Genomic DNA, 17,604 nt, shown 5'->3' with positions numbered 1-17,604 from the left:
TAAATGACAGCTAGAGACTGAGTGTGAACAAATGTGGCCTTTGTTGTCCTTTCCTAGTGCTACCTCATGCGCATGTTGGGGGAGGGGGGGGGGGGGGGGGTCATTTCATGTATGACGGGGTGGCAATGGGAATGACTAAAGGCAGACAGTATGAATTATGTACATGTGTATATATGTATATGTCTGTGTATGTATATACATGTTTAAGTTGAAATGTATAGGTATGTATATGTGCGTGTGTAGATGTGTATGTATATACGAGTGTGTGACTGGGCTGGGTCATTCTTTTGTCTGTTTCCTTGTGCTACTATGCTAACGCGCGAGACTGACAAAGTATGGTAAAAGAATAACAAATATCTCTTTTACCCTTTCATTACTTAATCGATCATACCTCCTCACACCACGTATTGTTCTTACACATTTTATTTCCAACACAACCACCCTCCTTTGCACTACCCTATCTATATCCCATGCCTCACACCTTATATAACATTGTTGGAACACTTTTCCTATCCAACATACCTATTTTTGCTCTCTGAGATAACGTTCTCACTTTCCACACTTTCTTCAGCGCTCCCAGAACCTTCGCTCACTCCTCCACCCTGTGACTTACTTCCGCTGCTCAATCCACTTACAGATATCTAAAACACTTCACATCCTCTATTTTTTCTCCATTCAAACTTACCTCCCAACCCTACTGAACCTAATAACCTTCCTCTTATTCACATTTACTCGCAACTTTCCTATTTCACACACTTTACCAAACTCTGTCACCAAGTTCTGCAGTTTCTCACCAGAATCGGCTACCAGCGCTGTATCATCGGCGAACGACAATTGACTCGCATCCCAATTCCTCTCATCCGCAACAGACTGCATACTTTCCCCTCTCTCCAAAACTCTTGCATTCACCTCCCTAACCACCCTATCAATAAACAGATTAAACAACCATGGAGACATCATGCACTCTTGCCGCAAGCCGACATTCACCGAGAACCAATCACTTTCCTCTCTTCCTACTCGTGCACATGCCTTACATCCTTGGTAAAAACTTTTCACTGCTTCTAGCAACTTACCTCCCACATCATATACTTGTAAAACCTTCCTTAAAACATCTCTATCCACCTCATCATTTATCTTCTCCAGATCCATAAATACTATATACAAATCCATCTGTTTTTCTAAGTATTTCCCACATACATACTTCACAGCAAACACATGATCCACACATTCTCTGCCACTTCTGAAATCACATTGCTCTTCCCCAATCTGATGCTCCGTCCATGCCTTTACCCTCAGTCAAAACCCTGCCAAATAGTTTTCCAGGAATACTCAACAGACTTATGCCCCTATAATTTGAACTCTCACCTTTATCCCCTTTGCCTTTGTATAGTGGCACTATGCATGCATTCTGCCAATCCTCAGGCACTTTGACTTGATCCATACATACATACATTGAATATCCTTACCAGCTAATCAACAACACAGTCACCCCCTTTTTTGATAAATTCCACTGAAATACCATCCAAACCCACTGCCTTTGCTGGCTTTCATCTTCCCCAAAGCCTTTGCTACCTCTTTTGTGTTCACCAAACCATTCTCCCTAACCCTCTCACTTTGCACACCACCCTGACCAAAACACCCTATATCTGCAATTCTGTCATCAAACACATTCAACAAACCTTCAAAATATTCACTTCATCTCCTCATTTCATCACTACTTTTTCTTACCTCCCCATTTGCCTCCTTCACCGATGTTCCCATTTCTTCTCTTGTCATACACTTTTTATTTACCTCCTTTCAAAATATCTTTTTATTCTCCCAAAAATTTAATGATACTCTCATCCCAACTCTCATTTGCCCTCTTGTTCACCTCTTGCACCTTTCTCTTGACCTCCTGCCTCTTTCTTTTATACCTTTCCCACTCATTTGCACTACCTCCTGCACAAATTGTCCAAACGTCTCTCTCTTCCCTTTCACTAACAATCTTACTTCTTCACCCTACCACTCACTACCCTTTTTAATCTGCCCACCTCCCACCTTTCTCATGCCACTTGCATCTTTTGCGCAACCCATCACTGCTTCCCTAAATACTTCCCATTCCTCCCCAACTCCCCTTATATCATTTGCTCTCACCTTTTGCCTTTCTGCAATCAATCTCTCCTGATATTTCCTAACAGAAGTCTCCTTTCCAAGCTCACTTACTCTCACCACTCTCATCTCCCCAACATTGTCTCTTCTTTTCTGAAAACCTCTACATATCTTCACCTTAACCTCCACAAGATAGTGATCAGACATACCTCCAGCTGCCCCTCTCAACACATTAACATCCAAAAGCCTCTCTTTTACACACTTATCAATTAACACGTAATCCAATAATGCCCTCTGGCCATTTCTTCTACTCACATACATATACTTATGTACATTTCTCTTTTGAAACCAGGTATTCCCAGTCACCAGTCCTTTTTTTTTTTTCAGCACACAAATCCACAAGCTCTTCACCATTTCCATTTACAACACTGAACACCCCATGTAGACCAATTATACCCTCAACTGCCACATTACTCACCTTTGCATTCAAATCACCCATCACTCTAACCTGGTATCATGCATCAATGCTGCTAACACACTCGCTCAGCTGCTTCCAAACCACTTGCCTCTCATGATCTTTCTTCTCATGATGAAGCGCATAGGCACCAATAATCACCCATCTCTCTCCATCCACTTTCAGTTTTACCCATATCAATCTAGAATCTACTTAGTTTTACTCATATCAATCTAGAGTTTACTTTCCTACACTCTATCACATATTCAGGAGTGCTACTCCTTCCTTTGCTCGTATCCTCTCACTAACCACTGACTTTACTCCCAGGACATTCCCAAGCCACTCTTCCTATTTACCCCTGAGCTTCATTTCACTCAGAGCCAAAGCATATAGGTCCCTTTCCTCAAACATATTACCTATCTCTCCTTTTTTCCCAATCTGAGCCTTTGAGGAGGATGAGCACTTCCCTCATGACTCCCTCTGTATCCTCTTTTAGAAATTTAGATACATGTTATTTATTTATTAGACTTAATTGCTGTTTCCTGCATCAGTGAGGTAGCACCAGGAAACAGAGGAAGAATGGCCCATCCACTCATCTTTGTTTTTTTATTATTATACTTTGTCGCTGTCTCCGTGTTGGTGAGGTAGCGCAGGGAAACAGACAAAAGAATGGCCCAACCCACCCACATACACATGTATATACATACACGTCCACACACGCACATATACGTGCCTATACATCTCAATGTATACATATATATACACACACAGACATATACATATATACACATGTACACAATTCATACTGTCTGCCCTTATTCATTCCCATCGCCACCCCACCACACATGAAATGACAACCCCCTCCCCCACATGTGCGCGAGGTAGCGCTAGGAAAAGGCAACAAAGGCCACATTCGTTCACACTCAGTCTCTAGCTGTCATGTATAATGCACTGAAACCACAGCTCCCTTTCCACATTCAGGCCTCGCAAAACTTTCCATGGTTTACCCCAGACGCTTCACATTCCCTGGTTCAATCCATTGACAGCACACCAACTCCGGAATACCACATCATTCCAATTCACTCTATTCCTTGCACGCCTTTCACCCTTCTGCATGTTCAGGCCCTAATCACTTAAAATCTTTTTCACTCCATCTTTCCACCTCCAGTTTTGTCTCCCACTTCTCCTCGCTCCCTCCACCTCTGACACATATATCCTCTTAGTCAATCTTTCCTCACTCATTCTCTCTATGTGACCAAACTATTTCAAAACACCCTCTTCTGCTCTTTCAACCACACTCTTTTTATTACCACTTACCCTTTCATTACTTACTTGATCAAACCACCTCACACCACATATTGTCCTCAGACATCTCATTTCCAGCACATCCACCCTACTCTGCACAACTCTATCTATAGCCCATGCCTTGCAACCAAGATAACATTTTCGACTCCCCTACATTTTTCAATGCTCCCAGAACTTTCACCTCCTCCCCCACCCTATGATTTACTTCTGCTTCCGTGGTTCCATCTGCTGTCAAATCCACTCCCAGATATCCACTCATATACACATATATATATAAATGCCCATGTATGCATATATACTACACATACATTTACATATCAACATATTCACATATACATACAGACATACATGTATACACATGTACATATTCACACTTGCTTGCCTTCATCCATTCCTGTTGATACCCTGCCCCATAGGAAACAGCATTGCTACCCCCAGCTTCAGAGGCAGTGCTGGAAAAGCAGACAAAAAAGGCCTCATTCGTTCACACTCAGAGTCTAGCTGTCGTGTGTAATGAACTGAAACCATAGCTCCCTATCCACATCCGGGCCCCACAGACCTTTTCATGGTTTACCCCAGACACTTCACATGCCCTGGTTCAGTCCATTGACAGCATGTTGACCCCGCTATACCACATTGTTCCATTTCACTGTATTCCTTGCATACCTCTCACCCTCCTGTATGTTCAGGCCCTGATCACTCAAAATCTTTTTCATCCCACCCTTCCACCTCCACTTTGGTCTCCTGTTTCTTCTTGTTCCCTCCACCTCAGAAACGTGTATCTTCTTTGTCAGTCTTTCCTCACTCATTCTCTCTATATGTCCAAACCATTTGAACTCACCCTCTTCTGTTCTCTCAACCATACTTTTTATTTCCACACATCATTCTTACCCTTTCATTACTTACTCGATCAAACCACCTCACACCACATATTGTCCTCAAACGTTTCATTTTCAACACATCTGCTCTGGTCCATACAACCATATCTATAGCCTATGCATTGCAATCATATAACATTGTTGGCTAACGTTCTCTCCTTCCACACATTCTTCATTGCTCCTAGAACCTTTGCCCCCTCCCCCACCCTATGACTTGCTTCCACTTCCATGGTTCCATTTGCTGCAGAGTCCACTCCCAGATATCGAAAACACTTCACTTTTTCCAGTTTTTCTTCATTCAGACTCGCATCTCAACTAATTTGTCCCTGAAACCTACTGAACCCAATAACCTTTCTTTTATTCACATTTATTCTTAACTTTCTCCTTCATTCACTTTTCCTAACTCAGTCACCAACTTCAGTTTCTCACTAGAATTAGCCACCAGTGCTGTATCATTGGTGAACAATGTCTGACTCACTTTCCAGGCCCTTACATCTCATCCCCAATAGACTGGAAACTCGTTCCTCTCTCCAAAGCTCTTGCATTCACCTCCCTAACCACCCCATCCATAAACAAATGAAACAACCATGAGGACATCACACACCCCTGCTGCAAACCACCCTTCTCTGAGAATCAATCATAATCCTCTTCCTACTCATTCACATGCCTTACACCCTTGGTAAACACTTTTCACTGCTTCTAGCAGCTTACCTCCCACGCCATATATATTTAAGACCTTTCACAAACCATATCTCTCAACCCTATCATATTGCAGTTGAATTTATTAAGAAAGGGAGTGACTGTGTTGTTGATTGGTTGGTAAGGATATTCAGTGTATGGATCATGGTAAAGTGCCTGAGGATTGATGGAATGGTTGTATAGTGCCATTATATAAAGGCAAAGGGGATATAGGTGAGTGTTCAAACTAAAGAGGCAATAAGTTTTTTTTAGTATACCTGGAAAATTGTATTGGAGGGTATTTAATGAGGGGGTTAGGCATGTATAGAGTATCAGATTGGGGAAGAGCAGTTTGGTTTCAGAAGTGTTAGAGAATGTGTGGGTCAGGTGTTTGCTTTAAAGAATGTATGTGAGAAATGCTTAGAAAAACAGTTGGATTTTTACGTGGCATTAATGGATGTGGAGAATTTGTAGTGATGTTCACAAAAAATATTCAAACAGGAACCTGACTCATAACTAGTTTTACACAATGTCTTTTGGATGTATGCCTTAATTTTCCATACAATATTTCCAACAAATATTATAAGTCCTGAACATTGTTCCACTGCTGGCAGTACAAGTGTCCCATGGTACACCATTCCAGTTTTGTTTTTGCATCATCTGCAGATTGAAACAAGGCAACGTAAACATTCACCTAGCCCTAGAGATTGCTATCACTGAGCTGATTTAATTGTTTACAATGCAGTTCACAGTTTTAATGTTATAAAATCAACTTTTTCTGACCAAAAATTGCCCATATACAACTTTCTACTCTAATGGTTCTTGAATTATCATCTACATGTACTATTTTTATGGTTTCAATGTCTAAAATCGACTTTTTGTGACCAAAAATTGCCCATATACAACCTTCTTTAATGGTTCATGAGTTTTCATCTTCATGTACTTATTATATAGTTTTCCACACTAAGCTTTGCTTTGCACTGGGCATTCACATTACAAGTGCTGACTCAATGCTTTACTTTTGTAGTCACTTCTGAAACATCATCGCTATATTTTCTTTGACAGTTATTAGCCTTTCCTTAGTTGTAAAAATTCTGCCTAATTTCCATGTGTCTTGCCATCTGATATCAGCTTTGAAAATATGAGGTAAATATTACTCCCTCCTACATAGGCTATATTGCAACTGTACTTTACTTATTTCACTTTTTCTTGAACACTTCTGGAATTTCCCCTTGTTAGGTAAATCATGAATACGACTGGAATTTCCCCCATAAGTGACTAATTGAAAGGAGCTTCTTCTTGTTCCCTCCACCTCAGAAACATGTGTCTTCTTTGTCAGTCTTTCCTCACTCATTCTCTCTATATGTCCAAACCATTTGAACTCACCCTCTTCTGTTCTCTCAGCCATACTTTTTTCCTGTTTTATTGTCCCAGATGTGAGAGTAGTACTCCATATAAGGACAGATCATTCCTTTGTATAAATGATAAAACTGTTTAGAGGAAAAGAAATATTGACATCTAAACAAGACTGACAGTTTCTTAGTGGCAGACTTGGCTGTTTCCATAATGTAGGGTTTCCAGGATAGAGTGGATGTTACTGTAATATCAAGTATGTTCATGAAAAGGTGAAATTACAGAACCATTGATAGAGAGGAAAGTTGAAGAATTTTTGATGGAGAGCTGGGCAGAAGCTGGGTCTTGGGGGCATTCAACTAAACCAGATTTCATCTACCCCACTTTCATCTATCCTGTCCAAGTTTGAGTTTATTGAGGGAATTGTGCTGAGAGAAGATGGAGGTCGAATGAGAGGAGCAGGAGAATTGAATGGTTTGGAGGAATGCAGTTTTGAGTTGGAAGCATATGAGTGCAGTTGGTTAAAAAAGAAATTGAATTGTTGATATATAGGAGAAAGGACAGAACTGTTGCTGGAGAAAGGGGGAGTGGCTGATCCATCTGCATCCATGGAGGCAGATCAGCCACAGAGGAAGCTAAACATGATGGAGGGAAGCCAAAAGAGGGGAACTTAGAGATGAGACACCTGTGTCACATCCTCTCCAAACCTTTGGATATATTAAGGGCATCTGCATAGGATTCTCCAGCATCTTTCAGGGATGATGACCAGATACTAGCAAGATAGGAAAGAATATCACTGGTGGATCTCACCTTACAGAAGCCATAATGATAATCAGAGAAGTCTCTAAGATTTGTCTAAGGATATGAAAGTCAAGGAGGGATTCAGACTTTGGAAATGGTTGATGTTAATATGAAGGACGATAGGTAGAGGGGTTAAAATGGTCACCCTCCTTAGACATGGGATCTATCAATGCATGCTTCCGAGATGAAAGAAAAGTTTTGCTTTTTAAACAGAAATGTAAGTTAAGTAAGCACAGGTGCAAGTTCAGAGGCTTACTCTTTGAGTACAGGGGAATGGATGACATCTTGACAATAAGCCTTTCTTATATTCAGAGAGAGAAGTGCTTTTTGGACAGTTTTAAAGGAGATTATGGGTATGGGTATAGGACTAATAAGAGGAGCATCACTGGATGAAGGAATATTAGGCATCCAAGGTAGTGTTAGAGGAGCTACAAGTGCTAAAGAAAATTGCTCTGTTTATGGGAAAGACAGCAAATATATGATAAGAATGTAAAAGAGGAAGAGAGATGGAGTGACAGAAGTTGTGTGTGATGCCTTTGGCTAATGATCTGAAAGACCTATTAGTGGACGAAGAGGAGAGGTCACTACACTTATATTCCATTAAGTACTGGTATTACATCTTCATCTATTTTATTTTGTTAGAAAATGTTTTCCACTGTCAGTAATGTACTCTTTGCCATGTCTTTATTGTCTTATGTCACCATTTTCCATAATTAATGGATCACTCAACAGAGTAGTGACCCTCTTGCTTCAAACATAAAACTCTATGTGGTTACGGTTGCACCTTATTAACTCTATGCATAAGCACCTTCATTGATAGCATGGTTGAAAATAAAACGATTGAGGTAAACTGGTTTAAGAGTAACCAGTGTTACAAGCACATCTGTTGCAAAAAATTTTTTTCTTTTATCATTATTTTTGCAAGCTCTCATTGTCCAATATCACTTTGGACCGAAAAGTAAGTGTAAGTACATTTTAGTATTCTGGAGTGGTCAGTTGGTATGATAGTGAGAAAGTTGAAGTTGAGTATTCACGTACAGGAAAATTGAAGGTGTACTGAAACCTTATGTGTATTGAAAGAATTTGCGTAGTATACATGAAGTTTGAATGTTGGGATGATTTTTTTCACCTTGGAAGGATGTATGTGAAATAATATGTTATCTTGGCCAGTAGTCACAATTGATTAGTGGAGATGGGGGACTTAAACATCATAGTTGGAATTAGGGGGATGCAGAAGGTTATAAAGTGGAGAGGTCATGTGATGTAGTTGGAATTAGGGGGATGCAGAAGGTTATAAAGTGGAGAGGTCATGTGATGTAAAGAAAACTTTAGGAGAAATACATGAAGGAAATACTGTGTTCATGAGAGGTTGGTCTAGAATATATGTGATAGCGTAGTTGAAAGTAAAAGGAGAATTAAACCACAGGGGAAATGGACAGATGCACTGAGGACTTTGTTTAGACCTAGAGGTATTCACTGAGGATGCCAAAGGAATGATTTTTCATTGTGAGCAGTGAAGTGATTTGTGTGTGGTGGTGGTGGTGTGAGTGGAGATTTAGTCTTATTTGACAAATCACTTTAGCATGCAGATTGAGATTAACCATTTACATTCATGTAGAAGTGTTCAGTTTCATCCTGACTGACATTGTGATGTGAGTGATTGAGCTAAAAGACTATGTTTGCTCTATCCTCATTATTTTCAAAGCTTTGAAGTTGAAATGAAATAAGGTAGTTTGTAATTGTTATAGTATTTCCACAGTTGATGGCAACAAGAGTGTGGTTGATGGCACATCTGAGGCTCAAAGCGATGGTTCAAGACTAAGGGAGTTCATTCTTAAGGCAAAGTTTGCTCGTTGTCGTGCTAGGTTTCCCGTCCCAGCCATTTTGTACAAAGGAAATTATATATGCAGGTTAGTGTTGCAAAAACTTTACACATTCTTTATTCTAGTACTGGGTATAGTGTATTTAGCACCTTGTGGCTAACCAAGCAGAGATTTCCTCGTGGCTTTATTGTGTAAATTGAGGAAAAGTTTCAAGTGTTGTAGGTTCTGGACTTGTGTAAACATACTGTGAATTAGACTGCATCCTAAAAGGGACTTGCTTCCTGAATGGTTTTTTTTTCCTTTCTTTTTTTATAAGGATGGATTGGGTTGCATATAATGTTTCATATAGTAAACCCTCAATTTAATGACCCTTATATAATGGATTTTGGATTTAACGGACCGATAATGTAGTACATTAATTGATAATGATTTAAGAAATTCAGAGAAAATCTCAAAGGCTGCAACATTTGCATTTCATATCGCGCTTGTTTTTGATAGCGTGGGGGTAGACTCTTTTTGTTTCAGTCCGAGTCTACCTCAAGCTATTGTGTGGTCAGGTTACATACAGAGTATTTTGTGTTATTTCAGAATTGTGACTTTATTTGATAGCTAATATTGCAGACCTCACAATTCAAGTTGGCATCGAGTAATTGTAAGGTGCAATGAAAGCAGGTATTCTATCCTCGCCTTATTATATAGGAGTATCCTTTCACGGGAGAGGGGTGTCATTACCTCTGTCTCATTCTGACTACTGCCTCCAACTGCCCGGCAGGCTGGCGAGAGTTCCCACACTGCCAGGTGCCCGCTGCCCAACTGTTGTACCACTTACTAAACCCTAGAATCCCTCATAAGCTCTTGGTAACAGCAAAAACAAAACTAAAAACACGAAAACAAGAAAAAGAATGAAACTAGAATTCAGCAAGACATAAGGCAAATATACGCACAATACATTTCCTTTGCATGAAAGCAGAAGAAAAATTCCATGAAAAAATTAGTGTGTTCACTCTTCACAGAAGCCACCACAGACATAATCTTGCAATTGTGTTGGGTGGTGTCTCACACAGGGAGGGCACCGCCACCTGAAGCTGGGCGTTGCCACAACTGGGGGCGAAGCTGCTGCTGATGGGTACTCCCCTTGACCCACAGATGTCGTGGGGATCAGTGAAACCCAGAGGCATAGGTGATGTCGGTTTCGCAAAGACATGCAGCCACTGCCGTCCAGCTTCAATGAGTATTGTCTATGCAGCTTCGCCTCCACTACCATCCCCAACCTGTCCCAAAACTTTAAAGCAACGTCCTGCCTACAGACAGGTTTATCAGATAATGTTGCAAGGACACCATTTTGCAACTGTCTTCCCGCTGCCAGCTGTGCGGGTGACTTATCCCCCCCCTCTTAGGGGAGTGTTGAGATATTGGAGCTTAGCTTGAGTTGTTTTGCTGTTGTGCAGGCAACCTCCAACACCCATGTTGCCCCTCAACACCTGTTTGGCTGCCTTTACTGCTGCTTTGGCACGTCCATTGGAGTGGGGGAAGTGGGCTGATGAGATGCAGGCCATGATTCCCCTTTTTTGTAGAAAGCTTCCATCTCTTTGCCATCTAGATTGGTTCCCCCCATCCAAGGTGATTTTCTTGGGTGCTTCCCATCTCCCGAAGAAGGAGGGCAGCCTTGCGATAACTTAGAATTTTTATGCGTAGGTTCGAATCCTACTCCCTGTGCCATCTAAGAGTGTAATGAAAGCAGGTAGTCCATCCTCACTTTATTATAAAGAAGTATCCTATCCCAGGAGAAGGTTGGCATCACCTCTATCTCAGTCAGACTCCTGCCTTTAACTGCCCAGCGGGCCAGCGAGCATTCCCGTGCTACTGAATGCCCGTGGCTCATCTGTCGTACCACACACTAAATCCTACAGTGATAGAGGAATTTAAAGAAAGCTGTAAACTTAAATGTGGCCCAGAAAAAGGTTGCACTTGATTTAACAGACTTTCTTCACTAACAGACATCCCTTCCCCCAAATAGTCTGTTATACCGAAAGTTGACTGTATTTTATGATTATGTTTGTGTTGTATATCCCCATCCCTCTCAGTGTGTAAAATGGAAATTTATATAAAACTTTAGAAGGGTAGATTTCATTTCCTTTTTGATAACTTGTCTCCATGTAAATTTTGGAGATTTTGTATTCATAGTATGATATGAGATGAAAATGATGGTAACATTAAGTTAATAAAGAATAAAGTGTGCCTGTTCAAGCAGTCACTTGCTATTATGGCATTAATTAGAGTAGAATCAGGGAGGAGGTAGGCAAGAATCCTTGTTCCTTAGATACTGGTGGGGAAGATGAGGAGCCTTGTTCTTTAGCTACTGAAGGGGAGGCTAGGATCCTTGTTCCTCAGGTAATGTGGAGGAATCGAGGAACCTTGTTCCTTAGATACTGTTGGGAGAGGTGAGGAGCCTTGTTCCATACATACTTTTGACAGGTTCCTCACATACTGTTGGCTGAGGCAAAGAGTCCAGTTATTCAAATACTGCCAGGGGAAGCAAGGAGCATTGTTCCTCAGATACTGGTGGGTGAGTAGAGGAGCCATGTTTGTCATGTACTGATGGGGGATGTGAAGTCTTGTTCCTCGGATACTATCAGCTGAAGCAAGGAGCACTTTTCCGAGATAATGGTGGGAGGTGAGGAGCTTTGTTCCTCAGGTGCTAGCAGGGGAAGTGAGAAGCCTTGTTCCTTTAATACTGGTAGGGGAAGCAAGGAGCCCTGTACCTTGGGTACTGGTAGGGGAGACAAGGAGCCTTGTTCCTCAGAAACTGGCTGAGAAAGTAAGGAGCATTGGTCCTCATTTACTGATGGGGAGGTGAGGAGCTTTGTTTCTCAGGTACTGGTAGGGAAGGCAATTTACTAGATCATCCTTTGTAGCATGTAGAGCATTTCATGGCTTGTGTTCCATCAAGAATCCAGTAACAACTCCTTTGTTAAAAAATTATTCAAAATAATGTAAATGTTTCAGGTTTATTAAACAGTAATTGTGAGATCCTTTATCATATGGTGGCACCTGAAATTTAGCGCGAATACCAGTGTTATAATCTTTCTAGACCTGCCATTTAGTGTATTACACACTGGGTGACATATGAAACACACGATCCAGAAAAGTGTTTTGCATATTGCAGAGTATGGTATAATCTAGAGAAATAATTGAAATATGGGTGGTGCAATAGAATGTTTACAGTTCACTTAGTTAAGGTGAGTGATATTTTTCTCATATTTGACTGCTGTTTCCTATGTTAGTGAGGTAGGGCCAGGAATAAACAAAGATGAGCAGCATCCACTCACATTCTTTCTCTAGTTTACATGTGTAATGCACCAAAAACCCCAACTCCGTATCCAAAACCAGTTCCGACAGAATGGTCTCGGTGACAACTGTCACATTGACAGGTTAATGAAATTTTTAAAGCAAATTAATATTTATTATAGATCTCAACAATTTCTCTTAATATATATATTTTACTTTTGTGTTTGTATATATGTGTGTATATATACACATAAATTGTTTGTGTATATGAATATTATTTTTTTTTTTTCTTTTTTTTTTTGCTTTGTCGCTGTCTCCCACGTTTGCGAGGTAGCGCAAGGAAACAGACGAAAGAAATGGCTCAACCCACCCCCATACACATGTATATACATACGTCCACACACGCAAATATACATACCTACACAGCTTTCCATGGTTTACCCCAGACGCTTCACATGCCCTGATTCAATCCACTGACAGCACGTCAACCCTGGTATACCACATCGATCCAATTTACTCTATTCCTTGCCCTCCTTTCACCCTCCTGCATGTTCAGGCCCCGATCACAAAAAATCTTTTTCACTCCATCTTTCCACCTCCAGTTTGGTCTCCCACTTCTCCTCGTTCCCTCCACCTCCGACACGTATATCCTCTTGGTCAATCTTTCCTCACTCATTCTCTCCATGTGCCCAAACCATTTCAAAACACCCTCTTCTGCTCTCTCAACCACACTCTTTTTATTTCCACACATCTCTCTTACCCTTACGTTACTTACTCGATCAAACCACCTCACACCACACATTGTCCTCATACATCTCATTTCCAGCACATCCATCCTCCTGCGCACAACTCTATTCATAGCCCATGCCTCGCAACCATACAACATTGTTGGAACCACTATTCCTTCAAACATACCCATTTTTGCTTTCCGAGATAATGTTCTCGACTTCCACACATTCTTCAAGGCTCCCAGGATTTTTGCCCCCTCCCCCACCCTATGATCCACTTCCGCTTCCATGGTTCCATCTGCTGCCAGATCCACTCCCAGATATCTAAAACACTTTACTTCCTCCAGTTTTTCTCCATTCAAACTTACCTCCCAATTGACTTGACCCTCATCCCTACTGTACCTAATAACCTTGCTCTTATTCTTATTTACTCTTAGCTTTCTTCTTTCATACACTTTACCAAACTCAGTCACCAGCTTCTGCAGTTTCTCGCATGAATCAGCCACCAGCGCTGTATCATCAGCGAACAACAACTGACTCACTTCCCAAGCTCTCTCATCCACAACAGACTTCATACTTGCCCCTCTTTCCAAAACTCTTGCATTCACCTCCCTAACAACCCCATCCATAAACAAATTAAACAACCATGGAGACATCACACACCCCTACCACAAACCTACATTCACTGAGAACCAATCTTTTTCCTCTCTTCCTACACGTACACATGCCTTACATCCTCGATAAAAACTTTTCACTGCTTCTAACAACTTGCCTCCCACACCATATATTCTTAATACCTTCCACAGAGCATCTCTATCAACTCTATCATATGCCTTCTCCAGATCCATAAATGCTACATACAAATCCATTTGCTTTTCTAAGTATTTCTCACATACATTCTTCAAAGCAAAGACCTGATCCACACATCCTCTACCACTTCTGAAACCACACTGCTCTTCCCAATCTGATGCTCTGTACATGCCTTCACCCTCTCAATCAATACCCTCCCATATGATTTACCAGGAATACTCAACAAATTTATACCTCTGTAATTTATGTTTATTTATTTATTTTACTTTGTCGCTGTCTCCCGCGTTAGCGAGGTAGCGCAAGGAAACAGACGAAAGAATGGCCCAACCCACCCACATACGCATGTATATACATACACATCCACACATACAAATATACATACCTATACATCTCAAAGTATGCACATATATATATACACACAGACATGTACATATATACACATGTACATAATTCATACTGTCTGCCTTTATTCATTCCCATCACCACCCCATCACACATGAAATAACAACCCCTTCCCCCCGCATGTGCACGAGGTAGCGCTGGGAAAAGACAACAAAGGCCCCATTCGTTCACACTCAGTCTCTAGCTGTCATGTAGTAATGCATTGAAACCACAGCTCCCTTTCCACATCCAGGCCCCACAGAACTTTCTGTGGTTTACCCCAGACGCTTCATATTCCTTGGTTCAATCCATTGACAACACGTTGACCCCAGTATACCACATCGTTCCAATTCACTCTGTTCCTTGCACGCCTTTCACCCTCCTGCATGTTCAGGCCCCGATCACTCAAAATCTTTTTCACTCCATCTTTCCACCTCCAATTTCGTCGCCCACATCTCATTCCCTCCACCTCTGATACATGTATCCTCTTGGTCAATCTTTCCTCACTCATTCAATCCATGTGACCAAACCATTTCAATACACCCTCTTCTGCTCTCTCAACCACACTCTTTTTATTACCACACATCTCTCTTACCCTATTATCACTTACTCGATCAAACCAACTCACACCACATATTGTCCTCAAACATCTATTTCCAGCACATCAACCCTCCTCTACACAACTCTATCTATAACCCATGCTTCGCAACCATATAACATTGTTGGAACCACTATTCCTTCCAACATAACCCATTTTTGCTTTCTGAGATAATGTTCTCGACTTCCACACATTCTTCAATGCTCCCAGAACTTTCGTCCCCTCCCCCACCCTATGATTCACTTCCACTTCCATGGTTCCATCCGCTACCAAATCCACTCCCAGATATATAAAACACTTCACTTCCTCCAGTTTTTCTTCATTCAAACTTACCTCCCAATTGACTTGTTCCTCAACCCTACTGTACCTAGTAACCTTGCTCTTATTCACATTTACTCTCAGCTTTCTTCTTTCACACACTTTACCAAACTCAGTCACCAGCTTCTGCAGTTTCTGGCACGAATCAGCCTCCAGCGCTGTATCATCAGCGAATAACAACTGACTCACTTCCCACGCACTCTCATCCACAACAGACTGCATACTTCCCCCTCTTTCCAAGACTTGCATGCACCTCCTTAACAACCCCATTCATAAACAAATTAAACAACCACGGAGACATCACACACCCGTGCCGCAAACCAACATTCGCTGAGAACCAATCACTTTCCTCTCTTCCTACACGTACACATGCCTTACATCCTCGATAAAAACTTTTCACCGCTTCAAGCAACTTGCCTCCCACACCATATATTCTTAATACCTTCCACAGAGTATCTCTCTCAACTCAATCATATGCCTTCTCCAGATCCATAAATGCTATTTAAAATCCATTTGCTTTTCTAAGTATTTCTCACATACATTCTTCAAAGCAAACACCTGATCCACACAACCTCTACCACTTCTGAAACCACACTGCTCTTCCCCAATCTGATGCTCTGTACATGCCTTCACCCTCTCAATCAATACCCTCCTATATAATTTCCCAGGAATACTCGACAAACTTATACCTCTGTAATCTGAGCACTCACTCTTATCCCCTTTGCCTTTGTACAGTGGCACTATGCAAGCATTCCGCCAATCCTCAGGCACCTCACCATGAGTCATACATACATTAAATAACCTCACCAACCAGTCAACAATACAGTCACCCCTTCTTTAATAAACTCCACTGCAATACCATCCAAACCTGCTGCCTTGCCGGCTTTCATCTTCTGCAAAGCTTTTACTACCTCTTCTCTGTTTACCATATCATTCTCCCTAAACCTCTCACTTTGCACACCAACTCGACCAAAACACCCTATATCTGCCACTATTATCATCAAACACATTCAACAAACCTTCAAAATACTCACTCCATCTCCTTCTCACATCACCACTACTTGTTATCACCCCCCCATTAGCCCCCTTCACTGAAGTTCCCATTTGTTCCCTTGTCTTACGCACTTTATTTACCTCCTTCCAAAACATCTTTTTATTCTCCCTAAAATTTAATGATACCCTTTCACCCCAGCTCTCATTTGCCCTCTTTTTCACCTCTTGCACCTTTCTCTTGACCTCCTGCCTCTTTCTTTTATACATTTCCTAGTCATTTGCATTATTTCCCTGCAAAAGTCATCCAAATGCCCCTCTCTTCTCTTTCAGTAATAATCTTACTTCTTCATCCCACCACTCACTACCCTTTCTGATCTGCCCACCTCCGACACTTCTCATGCCACAAGCATCTTGTGCGCAAGCCATCACTGCTTCCCTAAATACATCCCATTCCTCCCCCACTCTCCTTACGTCCTTTGCTCTCACCTTTTTCCATTCTGTACTCAGTCTCTCCTGGTACTTCTTCATACAAGTCTCCTTCCCAAGCTCACTTACTCTCACCACTCTCTTCACCCCAACATTCTCTCTTCCTTTCTGAAAACCCATACAAATCTTCACCTTTGCCTCCACAAGATAATGATCAGATATCCCTCCAGTTGCACCTCTCAGCACATTATCATCCAAAAGCCTCTCTTTTGCGCACCTATCAATCAACACGTAATCCAATAACACTCTGGCCATCTCTCCTACTTACATACATATACTTATGTATATCTCTCTTTTTAAACCAGGTATTTCCAATCACCAGTCCTTTTTCAGCACATAAATCTACAAGCTCTTCACCATTTCCATTTACAACACTGAACACCCCATGTACACCAATTATTCCCTCAACTGCCACATTACTCACCTTTGCATTGAAATCACCCTTCACTATAACTGAGTCTCGTGCATCAAAACTGCTAACACACTCAGCTGCTTCCAAAACACTTGCCTCTCATGATCTTTCTTCTCGTGCCCAGGTGCATATGCACCAATAATCACCCATCTCTCTCCATCAACTTTCAGTTTTACCCATATCAATCTGGGGTTTACTTTCTTACACTCT

At 41.4% G+C, this 17,604-nt stretch overlaps 1 protein-coding gene across 1 annotated transcript in view; it reads left to right on the top strand.

The window, feature by feature from the left end:
* Positions 1–17,604, top strand: part of EDTP (Egg-derived tyrosine phosphatase) — a 326,043-nt gene that overhangs the window by 73,977 nt on the left and 234,462 nt on the right. The window contains exon 4 of the mRNA XM_071663269.1: positions 9,317–9,467. Within this exon, the coding sequence (XP_071519370.1) occupies positions 9,317–9,467 (151 nt within the window). The remainder of the gene's footprint in view (positions 1–9,316; positions 9,468–17,604) is intronic.

The sequence above is a fragment of the Panulirus ornatus genome, chromosome 7 (assembly GCF_036320965.1).
Source record: "Panulirus ornatus isolate Po-2019 chromosome 7, ASM3632096v1, whole genome shotgun sequence".
Taxonomy (NCBI): domain Eukaryota; kingdom Metazoa; phylum Arthropoda; class Malacostraca; order Decapoda; family Palinuridae; genus Panulirus; species Panulirus ornatus.
Note: the sequence above shows the minus strand (reverse complement) of the source record. Positions and strands in the feature narration are given on the sequence as shown.